Raw genomic sequence first — 12,463 nt, forward strand, 5'->3', positions numbered from 1 at the left:
GCTTCAGCTCTCCTGATTCAAATGATCAGCTGCAGAGGCCTGATAACGAGCCAGGATTGGGAAACAACAGTGTTGTCATGTGGGAGATGAGTCCGTTACTTACTGGCGTTCTCATCAACACCTGACCCCTCAGTTTCCATTCACCGGCTACATCGTCCTCAGATATCTCAGTGTCAAAGTTGGCCTCCTCCTTCTCAACTACCTCCACACTGGAGAGAGGCTTCAGGATCTCAGCCTCGCGCTCTGAAACAGCACAGAGAGGAAGTCAACAGGAAACACTGGACAGATTCTGACACATTTCAACTCCTGATTTTCCAACATGGGTGTGAACATTTCACCCACCTCCGAGCGTGAGCTTGGCCGTGTATCTGCGATCCTCCACCTCAATGGTGTAGTCGGAGACGTCATCTGGCTGGCAGTTCTTGATGGTGAGCGCCATGTCCTTTCCATCTTTTTCGATACCCACCTTGTCAGAAGGCACGAGCTCGTTGTCTCCTTTGAACCACTTCCAGTTGGGAGTGTCCTTGAACAGCTCACACTTGAATGTGGCCTTGGCCTTCGGTTTCACATGCTGGTCTCTCAGAGGCTTCACCAGCCAGTCTTTGATGATTTCTGAGGAAAGAGAGTTTAACTTGTTTCATACAGACCAGAGCTGAAGAAGGCTAAAGACAACAGTTTGTGATTGTGACTTTTTTTTTTATAAATCTGAAAACTTTATTATCACCATGTTTTGTAACTAAAAACTAGTCTGAATGTGCTTGACTTCAGGTTATGCAGTTTATTGTTTAGAACAATAACGCTTTCATTCATGCAATGCATCATCAATTATAATTGATCCTTGCTCTACATGTACTGGGGACATGGGTCATCTTATCTTTGCGTTGCTTTGGGGAAACTCCATCTAGATGGCGTCACAGCCTGACTGGATGGTAACCAGATGGTTTACCTGTTTAAATAGCCAGTGAATTGAAGTCTGAACTGTTTTAGTTCCTCTAAACGACCTGCTGCTGACTGCTCACCAATCACTTTAACGTTGGTTGTCGTCTTGACGTCCTCCTGTCCATCCACCTCACATGTGTAGACGCCGCCGTCCTCCTCAGTGGAGTTCTGGATGGTCACAGCGTGCTGCATACCAATGATATTAATGGCAACTTTGCCAGCCTTTTTCTTCAACATGGCGCCATTACGCTTCCAGATGACATCTCTCTCTTTGTTCAGCTCACATGTCAGGTACATGGGCTGACCCTTCATACACGATGTCTCTGGTTCCAGTTCTTTCAGCCATTTTACAGGCAGCTCTGCAGAAAGAGGTAAAATCATTTAAAAAACTATATTTATCATACAATAAAGGTTATATGGGTTAATGGGATTCCTTTGAAATTCTCCCATACCAGTGCCAAGACCATACCTGAGTCTGAGTATGTTGTGATGCCTACAAAAAGCTTCTTTTATTAGTGAACAGAAGAAGTTAAACTTCCATTGACTTAATGTTGTGACAGTGTTTATATTCGTATAAAGTTTACCTTCAACAATGAGCTTGGCTGTGCATGTTATTTCCTTGCCAGCGTTCTTGGCCACACAGGTGTATTCACCAGTGTCGGACAGCTGGACATCAATAATGTTCAGCTTGCGATCTTTGCCATCAGCGGTGAACTTGTGCTTGGGACCCTCTCTGAGATTGCTGCCATCTTTCATCCATGACGTGATGGCAGTGGAGGGCGAGACCTCACACTCAAACACAGCAGACGAGCCGATGGACTCGGCCTCCTGCAGCACGATGTCCTGAATCTTCTTAACGAACTTCAGAGGGACGGCTTTCAGCTTGAATCCTCCAAAAGGTTCCTCTGGAGGGGACGGGCCTTTTCCACCGGGCCTCAGGCCCCGGCCCCTGCCACCATCGCCAGGAGATGGGGTTTGTCTCGCTGCAACATAACATATAAGACTCATTAAGCTAGTTTCACATGTGAGGAATCAGGCAAAAGGATGCTTTTAAGACCTACCATGAATTAGGCATCATTGAGTCCTCACAGTCTCACATTTAACAAAAACCTGTATTAAGCCAACTGTGTTCAGTGTTAGATGCACACAGGAAATAAGACTCTATAAGTTCAGACTTTGATCATGCAGGGTCACTCTTTATGAGCTTCCCACAGGATCCTTTGAAGAACCCCAAAACTCAGAAATAAAAGATGGCACAGACAACAAACCACACAGACAACACACAAAGAGAGAAAGATGCAGCGACTGTGAAGCTAATTTGCAAAACTCAACAGACTGATGATCCACCTGTGTTTTTACACCTGCCCATTAAGGTGAGATGTTTTGTCTGTATTAACAGATCATATTTTCTTCATACCACTAATACCAGATTATAGGAATTTAACCAAATTTGTGGATTAAGGATTAAGTGTGGTTCAATTTGTGCGTTTCTTCAATACTTCTGCCTTATTTTCAGGACCAACACAGTTACGTCCTATGACAGCTTATTTTCCTACAAAAGTTTTAATTCTAGAATCTGAAAAATACAAAACTGCAAAACTTATTGTGTGCAAAGAGCCAAAACATTAGAACACATGAGCTCTAATTTCACTGAATTCATACCCCCAAATCCTCGGCCTCTGCCTTTTGGTGCCTCTTCTGATGGTTTTCCATCTGAACAAGAAACAATAAGATGACTTGTGAGTGTCTCTGTTAGAGCTCAAACAGAAACCAAGATAAACTAGAACAGATAGGTTAAAGATGGAAGGAACGTTTTGACAAATAGATGAATAATGGGACAAGACAAGAGGGGCAATTAAGGATGGAAGACAACTTGGAAAAGTCGTAATGAAAGACATGAGCGCTCAGCGCTTCATAATGGTTGTCGATGACACATTTAGGACAGACATTATATGATGGATGACATGAGGACATCACGATTCATGGATGGACAGACGGATGAGCGAATGACTACACGAGCTGTAGGTGAACAAATGGATCAGGTGGTTAAAAGCGATGTGATGACGATTAGATGGGTCATCTGAGATGGAGGAGGGGGCTCCAGAGTCATCAGATGAGGAGTTTGTCGGCCTTCGTCTCACCTCGTTTGCTGCCAGGAACACCCGGTGTCTCCATTGCCCAATCCACCACTTCACCTTCCCAGTCCTCCCATGGAACCAGCTCCCAGCCCCAGGCCTCCTCCTCCTCGCCTTCCATTTCTTCTTCCTCCTCTTCGAAAACTTCCTCCTCCAGCTGTGTGGGCACCTTCTTCATCTGTATGGCCCGAGGAGAGACCTCCGTCACCAGCGGGATCCTGTCTTTACTGGGCTTTTCCGGCTCGGGAGCCACTTCTGGCGACAACTTCTTTGATGGGACCTTTTTGAGGATTACTGCTTCGATCGAGTCTTTTGGCGAAACAGTTTTCGGAATCTGTTTGACCCTTTCAGAACTCAGCTTCTTCTCAACGGGGACATGCTCCTGTTCTTTAGGTTTTGGCTTATCAACTTTTGGTGACGGTGTCTTTTTCAGCTCAACCTTCTTCAGTTGCTCAATAGGTTTGAGAGGCTTTTCTTCTTCTACCTTGTCTTTTTCCATTCGAGGCGAGGGAGTCTTTTTGGGCTCGATACTTTTCTTTAAGGCATCTGTTTGCTTTGCTGGGATCTGTTTCTCTATGCCTTTCTTTCCTGGTGAAATGGGCTTCTTGGCAGGAACAGCTGGCTCCTTTTTCTCCTGAGGTTTCTCATCCTCTTTTTTAGGCACTGCAGCCCTTTCAAGTTGTGATTCCTTAAGGTCTTTAGGACTTTGATCCCTTGGAGTTCGACTGGGTGCCTTTGTGTCCACAGGCTTCTTTTTCTCTTCCTCAGATGATTTACCTGGCTTTTCTTCAGGTTTAGTGTCTCTGGTGAAAGGCTTCAATGTGACCAGCTCTTCCTCTTTATCTGGTGTGGAAATGATTTTAGGTTTTCCGCAAAGCTTGTTGGCCGCTGTAGGTTCCTCATCTTTAGGTACTTTATCAATCTTTTTCCTCTGTGGGATCTCCGTCTGGTCTTTGCTGACTTTAGGCGATACCTCTGGACGCATCAAGGGAGCGTCTTCATCTTTTCTGTGTTTTATAGCCGTGGCGGGTTGGTCTCTCTGAGGTGTTTCGCCTCTCTTGAAAGGAGTACGTTCAGTATCTGTCTTTGCCTCATCTTCTGTCTTACCTTTCGGAGGTTCAGTTACCTGTGGTTTCTGAGGTTTGTCAAATGGTTTTAGTGTCACTACTTCTTCCTCCTCCTCTTTCTTTGGCAATTTCTTTATTTTCTTCTTAGTCAAATCTGGCTCCGGCTCTTCATCCTTCAGCAGTTTAGGGGTTCTTATCCATCTCGATTTCTCATCCTCTGTCTCGAGCTTTTCAGGTTCCTCCATATGGCCGAGTTCAGATGCCTCTTCAGCGGCAGTGAAGACTCGCTCAGTTCTTCCCAGTGTCATTACCTCTCGATCTTCTCTATCATGAAGCTTCTGAACTGTCAATTCTGTATCATAATGCCTCATCACTTCAACTTTATGACTTATGACTTCCTTCTCAGTCTCTTTGGGCATAGTTGGCACCTTCTTGAGTTTGATCTGTTGCTGTTCTTCCTCTGGTTTCCGTGATTTCTCAAATGGTTTGAGCTTGACTGATTCTTTCTGCTCATCTACCTTTGGCAGTTTAGTTATTTTCTTATCTACACTCTGCACCTTGGGTTCCTCCTCTTTCTCTGGTTTTGGGGTTCTAGTCCATCCTTCTTTCTCTGTTTTCTGAACAACTGTAACCCTCTGAGCTTCCTCAAAGTGGCCTAACTGAACCGTCTCCTCGCCTGCAGTAAAGACTCGCTCAGTTCTTCCGAGCGTTATTATCTCTCGATCTTCTCTCTCGTGAAGTCCATGAACCGTTAGTTCGGGATCGTGGTGCCTTGTTACCTCTGCTTTTTGAGTTACGACTTGTTTCTCTGGCTCTGGAGGTTTCACTGGAGCCTTCTTCAGTTTAATGACTTCTGGTTCTGGTTCCTTTTCTTTGGGCACTCTGGTGAACTTACTCTTCAGTTTAGGTGATTCAGGTGTTTTTGCCTCCTGAACAGGAATCTTACCCTTTTGCTTAAGAGGTGGCACTGTGGTTAAGGCAGTAAATACACCTATTATAACACTTACATACAAACATTCAGGAAACTCATCATTTTATCTGACATTTTTACAACACAAGACACCACTTAAACATGACAATGAAAAACAAGAAATATCTTTGTAGATTATTAGAGAAGAACTAACATTTTACTGTCCCGTTTGAAATAAAGAACCATATATTTGTATACCTTTGGTTGGTCCAGGCGCTGAAACTGGTCCCTTGTCTGCAAGAATTTAGACAAGACCAACATCAGTATGCACAGTACAAACAGTGTTAGGAAAAAGGCAAAGAAAGTTATTTTGTCAGACAAACAGATATTTGAGTTGAGAAAGTGTGGCATGCATTTGCTTTTTTAGTGTCTGTTTCCAGAATAATTTGCACTAAAAGTGAGCTATGAATGCAATGACACATCAGGTCTTCAGCATGATTTTTTGTCATTGCAAATACACCATGTTACAGTGACGTAACTCCAAATGCACCAAGAGAAGTCTAAAAAACCATCTATAAGGTTATTTGACTTTGGTCAACAAATATGCTTAATATGAAAGACTCAAGATTAGACAGTACATTTCAGTTTCTACAAACATCAGAACAACAGGTTTAGACAATCAATGCATTTCTTAGATGAAAGCTCAGATTGCTCTGTATGCAGTCATAAGAAATCCTTGAAAGCTTAGACAAGCAGAAGAGAACAACATAAACTAAAGTTAACGGAAGAGATGTTACCTTCAGGTGGAGAGATTTCCTCTGATACAGGAGAAGCCTCAGCCTTTATGGCCGGCGGAGAAGGTTTCTTCACTGGTGCAGCTTGAGCTACAAGAATGCCAACTTGATTAAATCTCGGACAAAGATGTGGTGAACAAGCAACAATTGACAGATATTTAAGAAAAAGGACAAAATGAAAGAATTCAGACCAACAGACAGGACAAACAGACAAACAAGGAACTACCTGCAGGAGGAACGACTTTTTCTGCTGGAGGCTTTGGTGTTAGTAGAGAAGGTTTCTTTTCCTCTGGAGGAGACACTTTGGAGCACAACATACCAAAGGTCACCACCAAGAAAACAAGACATAAACATGACAAGACGTTCAAATATAAAGACAGATTACAGATGTTAAGAATGAAGGCAAGTGAACATGAATAAAACAGACACAATGTGGAAGATTCCTATCTTCACAAGCACAGTAACACAAAGAGAGGATGTGTTTTTAATAACCACAGAACAAAGTGAAAGAACTACCTGCAGGAGGAGCAACTTTGGCTGCAGGAGCAGCAGGAGCTGAAGGCTTCGGTGTTGGTGCAGATGGTTTCTTCTCCTCTGGAGGAGACACTTTAAAATACAAGATGCCAAGATCAAGACCAAGACAACAACATGCTCAATCGAGACGGACAGGTTCACTGAAACAATGCAAGATAGGACTGGGGACATCAAAGACAGCAAGTGAAATGAGAAAAAGGGGTGAGGAAACCTTTTGCACAGTCAGCATAGGAAACAGAAGAGAAAACAAACACACAACACAAAACGAAAGGAAGAAACTACCTGCAGGAGGAGCAACCTTCTCTGCAGGAGCAGGAGGAGGAGCTGGAGGCTTTGGGACGGGTGCAGATGGTTTCTTCTCCTCTGGAGAAGACACTTTAAAATACAAGGTGCCAAGATCACGAGCAAGAAAACAATAAGCTCGGTCAAAACTTAACTTAAGTGACACGAAAAGTTCAAAACATGAAAACCTGAGGACAAGTGGGACAATAAGAACAGCACAAACATACAAGCTGACAAAAAGAAAGCAACATGGCTGACTTGATGAGCTAGGAGAGGTGAGGAAAGAAGAAACTGAGCAGAATACCTGCAACTTTGGCTGCAGGAATCAGAGAAGGAGGAGGTGGTGACGGCTTTGGTTCTGGTGCAGATGGTTTCTTCTCCTCTGGAGGAGACACTTTGGGAATACAAGATACCAAGATCATGACCAAGACAACACTGTGGTCAATGAAGACTTATCAATGACAACAGATGATAACTCCAAACAGCACAAACAGGTAGAAGAGGTGTCAGGGTTGGAGATGTGAAAGAATGAGGTGATGATGGAAAAGCAAAAACTCAACAATGAAAAATGCTAGTAGACCAGAGAAGGTTTCTTAGTACATGACGTGGTGAAGGTGATGGACAAACATTAGTAAAAGTAAAAGATAAAATGTACTATCTTTTCTGGTTAGTCAGGAACATTTTGGAAGATGTGTGAGGACGGTAAATGTGAGATGTTAAAATCTCTTTCAAGAAGTTTTGATCTCATGGCGATCACGAGCCTGGGCGGCTCTGATAAGAAAGAATACCTTTCTGAAGAGTTTGTTGGTCACTCTCATGTGTTCCCCTCTTTGCTGCTTTTTTGCTTTGCTTTGGTGGAGGTTCGGTCATGGTGGTGCTGGCTTCCTCAGAGGAATGGGCCATCAGTTTTTGTGCCTGAGAAGCAGTTGTCTGAGATAGAAGAGTTTCTTCTTTAGGGGGAGGAGGTTTCTTCTGTGGTGGAACTGTCATTGGATGAGGAGCAGCTTTGGGAAGAATTAGGGGTAAGTGTTGCTCAAGTGAAGGCGAAGCACTTTCTCTGCATCTTTGATAAGAAACTTCTTGAACTTCAGCTTGTCCCATAAGAGGGACTTCTTTAGGTCGTTTTGGCTTCTTTGGTGCAGTGATTTCTTTAGGTACAGCAGAGATTTTAGGTTTAACAAGATCCTCCTTTGGAGAGACAGTTTCTTCTTTGGTTTCTTCAAATGATTCAGCTACTTCTTTATGCGCAGAAACTGGAGGAGGGTCAGCTTCCTTGGGTTTTCTTTGAGAAGGTTTCTTGTAAGCTTGTACGTCTTTTTTGGATGTCAGTCCAGAAACTTTCTTTGTAGGATGAGACTTTTCAGGTGCATTTGTGGCATCTTGTCTTAGAGCTTCTTTCAGAGGTGGAGAGACAAACTTCGAAGATGTTTTTTCTCCCCTGTCCTCTGCTTTGTCCTCTGGAATAAAGTCTTCTTCATCATGAGGTTCAGAGTCCACCAGTTCTTTGCTGTAGCATGTAGAAACCTCACTCTCTTCCTCTGTAATAACCATTTGTTCTTTTTTCTCCCCTTTCAAAGTCCCCTCTTCTCTCACAACTTCCTCCCTTAGCTCCACTCCCTTCTCATATGTCCTGACTTCCTCTTGCCAGTGTCCAACTTCTTCAGCCAGAGAAATCCGTCCTCCACAGTCCGTTGATAGAGAAGACTCCCTGCTGTCTTCAAGCATCACTGTTGTTTGCTTAAGATCAGTCTTCAGGGGAGCTGGGGTTATTTCTTAAGATATTGGACAAGATTTGCACCATGGAGCGGTGGCCAAGAAGAAAACAAAAACCATCAAGACACAAAAACACAGATCAGTTTGGTATCCTGCTGTCATTCTGATTCTGAACTGAATGTACTATGAATCTCTACCTTTCTGCAGTGGAGTCTCTTTACACTTTGGCTGGATAAATACTTTCCCAGGAGGAATAATCGTATCTGGATTTAGGGAGAAATAATTACAACTACTTAAACTACAAGATGTTGATGGAGCTTTGTGCTGACTTTCCTGAGAAACATTTGTGAGTTTGAGCATACCTTTGGTGGGTGTACCCGCCTCCTGCTTTGGTTTAGCTACAGCTGTTGTTTCCTGTTGTATCTTCCTCAGTTTTACTATTTTAATAATGGATATAATGTAGGAAACAGTCAACACACATGACATCACACACGTCAGGACAAAACCTGAGAAAAATTAGCTTAAGATATCTCAGAATAACATATACAAATAGTGAGCAAGATTGAAATCGTCAGGATTAGTTAATAAGATGTTCATGCTGGTTTGCAGACACACAGTATCTACCTTTCTGCTGAGGCTTTTTAGCCTGAGGAATTTGTTTGGTAGTTTCCAAGTCCTGTGGTGGTGTTGGTGCCCCATGGTGCAGCACTGGTTCATCCTTTGCTAATTCTGGAATCTGCTTCTGTGATTCTGGAACCGTCTTTGGTGTTTCTGGGACCACCTGTGGTGTTTTTGGGACCACCTTTGGTGTTTCTGGAACCTTCTTTGGCGCTTCTGGAACCTTTTTTGGCGTTTCTGGAGCCATCTTTGGCGTTTCTGGAACCATCTTTGGCATTTCTGGGACCATTTTTGGTGTTTCTGGAGCCATCTTTGGCGTTTCTGGAACCATCTTTGGCATTTCTGGGACCATTTTTGGTGTTTCTTGAACCTTCTTTGGTGTTTCTGGGACCTTCTTTGGCGTTTCTTGAACCTTCTTTGGTGTTTCTGGAACCATCTTTGGCGTTTCTGGGACCATCTTTGGCGTTTCTGGAACCATCTTTGGCGTTTCTGGAGCCATCTTTGACGTTTCTGGAACCATCTTTGGCATTTCTGGGACCATTTTTGGTGTTTCTGGGACCTTCTTTGGTGTTTCTTGAACCTTCTTTGGTGTTTCTTGAACCTTCTTTGGTGTTTCTGGGACCATCTGTGGTGTTTCTGGGACCATCTTTGGTGTTTCTGGGACCTTCTGAGGTTTTTCTGGGACCTTCTTGGGTTCTTCTAGTTTTGTTTCAGAGATATACCTCTGTGGTTCTGACTGGTCTGGTCTATCGGTGAGCAGATTTGGTTTTCTTGGAGGTTCCGGTGTTGTTTGTTCTGAGACTTTGAAGAACATTAATTTATTTATAAGATAAGATTATCTTGTCAACCACATTTTGAAAAGGTCACACTCTATCGAGTGCTTAGCATGTTCAAAGATACATGTATAAGATATTTAAGAGAGATTACTTTCTATGTGATACTTAACTGCAGTTCAAGAAGCAGAAAATGAGAAACAACACAAACAAACAGCACAGCAGAGCTGCCCAGTGAGAGCATCTTTGCGGTACCTGTGGTTGGAGCAGCTTCAACCTTGGCTGGAGGAACCTTTGGTGCAGATGGTTGAACTACAGGGCCCTCTGGTCTGGGAACATCTTGCACTTAAGAGAACATTACGTACTATTTAAGCTACAGGTAACGACCAAAGAATCAACATGAAATCAAAGATGACACTCTTAACGAGTTGATTCAAAGTCTGACAGAAGAAATTAGAGAAAACAAAAGAGGACAACTGTAGAGTTCAAAGGTCATCGGTCAGTACCTTTAGCTGGGAGATGCTCTGGTGTTGAAGGAGTAACAGCAGTTGGCTTCACTACAGGCTCTTCAGGCTCTGGAGCTTTAAAGAACATTTCATACATGTTCAGTAATCACTACGGCTTCAACATTACAGCACTCTAACGAGTGCTTAGCAAGAAGAAACAGTCAGAGAACATAAATCACACAACACTGACTGTTTTTTTGTCACATAAAGCCAATTGTATGACAACACATATGAGTTCAAAGATAAGACAACGTCTCTGCAGTAAGTTTTGTTAAACTATCTTCAGTCTTTGGTGGAGAAATTGTGGCAGCAATTGGCTTCCTCTGTTTCAGCAGCCATTATGGAGAACATTAAAACATTTTTGTATTTTCACATTTATCATCAAAAGGTGATTTTGGAACATGTGAGCTTCGTTATCATCATACTTCAGCCATGACATTAAGCAACATGTGGAGGGATTATACAGAAAGCCCCATAAACCCTCACAGTGTTCACTTTAAAAGATCCTGCCCAAGAGGTTAGCGGACATAGATCACACAACAATAAAACACAAACTGAATAACACATCATGTCTTCCCAGTTTATTGTTTTCTATGTTACCTCTCGGTTTAGGAGCTTCGGCTGTTTTCTTGGCAGGTTTGAGTTTTGGTGTTTCAGGTTCAGGTTTAATTTTGGGCACTTTTGGCTCAAGCACAGCTGGTCTCTGAGGAGCCACTTTGGGCTCAGCAGGAACCGGTTTTGTCTCCACTTTGGGCTCAGCAGGAACCGGTTTTGTCTCCACTTTGGGCTCAGCAGGAACCGGTTTTGTCTCCACTTCGGGCTCAGCAGGAACCGGTTTTGGCTTCACTTTGGGCTCAGCAGGAACCGGTTTTGGCTCCACTTTGGGCTCGGCTCGATAAGGTTCAGGAGTGACCTTTTTGGGAATGGTCACTTTCTCCTGCTCAGGCTCTGGTTTGGTGAATACTGAAGGTTCTTCGAGGTTAAACGAAAAATATTGACAGTGAGTCGACTCAGAGCACAAACAGCTTTAAGAGTTTAGGATAAAAGATAAAGAGTTTATAGAAAAAGATAACAGGAAACATTTATAGACATTTAACTACGTATAAAACAGATAGACGGACAATACAATGCTCTATACGCACTGAGCACAGCTGACACACTTTAGACAACATTAAGTTATGCAGACGCCGCAGAAGACAAAGATATTGAAGACAAAGGTCGTTGGATCAACAACCTTCAACAAATTTAACAATCATAAAGATATGATTCATTCAGGATCGTCTGATGAACTCAAAGTAAAACATGAAAATCTTCTTAGATTTCATGATAAAATTTTCAAAAAGTTGAACTCATTTTCAAAAATGAAATGTATCAAAGTCAAATTTATTTTCTTTACTAAATAAAAAGGTTTTCATCATGTCAAAAATTAAGAACGTAAGATGATAAATAAAGAAAAATATTGTGAACAAGATCTGTATACATTTTTTTAACAATTTTCAATAATTTAAGCATGCTGCATCTAGCAGCAGTTGAAAAAACTTAAATCCATATAAATCCATAAAGCCGTCCATGCTGCATTTCCTTTGGGTTCCTATTGTAACGCAAAGTATTCAAAGTAAAATGTTCTGTATGCTGGAGGCTTCAGTGTCTGTTTCATAAGAGGAATTAAGAGCGTGAGCCGATAAAGACTCTCAGACAAAGACACAGTCAGTCAGTAAGAAATCCTCTGACATGTTACCTTCAGGTGCCGTCGGTTCCTCTCGGCAAGCCAGAGCAGCGACGGCAACTTCAGACTGGGGCTTTTTCACTTCAGGTACTTTAAAAAAGAGATCAACCAAAAAGATCAATACTGAATCTGAGAGCAAACGAACCAAACAAGAAGGAACAAATAACGAGACGGAACAAGAGAGGTTTGAAAAAACCAGACAGGACATGGAGGAGGTGAAGTGGGGATCAGAGGAGGTGAAGCGGGGATCAAGGGAGGTGAAGTGGGGATCAGAGGAGGTGAAGCGGGGATCAAGGGAGGTGAAGTGGGGATCAGAGGAGATGAAGCGGGGATCAGAGGGGATCAGAGGAGGTGAAGCGGGGATCAGAGGAGATGAAGCGGGGATCAAGGGAGGTGAAGTGGGGATCAGAGGAGGTGAAGCGGGGATCAGAGGAGGTGAAGTGGGGATCAGAGGAGATGAAGCGGG

The 12,463-nt window shown here is 43.0% G+C and overlaps 1 protein-coding gene across 1 annotated transcript in view; it reads right to left on the reverse strand.

Moving 5' to 3' along the window:
• Positions 1-12,463, reverse strand: part of LOC139208920 (titin-like) — a 186,561-nt gene that overhangs the window by 107,164 nt on the left and 66,934 nt on the right. The window contains 13 exon segments of the mRNA XM_070838697.1: positions 104-243; positions 343-612; positions 1,020-1,298; positions 1,524-1,922; positions 2,602-2,652; positions 5,310-5,345; positions 5,849-5,935; positions 6,072-6,146; positions 6,362-6,451; positions 6,662-6,754; positions 6,966-7,055; positions 10,021-10,110; positions 10,272-10,346. Coding sequence (XP_070694798.1) covers positions 104-243; positions 343-612; positions 1,020-1,298; positions 1,524-1,922; positions 2,602-2,652; positions 5,310-5,345; positions 5,849-5,935; positions 6,072-6,146; positions 6,362-6,451; positions 6,662-6,754; positions 6,966-7,055; positions 10,021-10,110; positions 10,272-10,346 — 1,775 coding nt within the window.

The sequence above is a fragment of the Pempheris klunzingeri genome, chromosome 10 (genome assembly GCF_042242105.1).
Source record: "Pempheris klunzingeri isolate RE-2024b chromosome 10, fPemKlu1.hap1, whole genome shotgun sequence".
Taxonomy (NCBI): Eukaryota; Metazoa; Chordata; class Actinopteri; order Acropomatiformes; family Pempheridae; genus Pempheris; species Pempheris klunzingeri.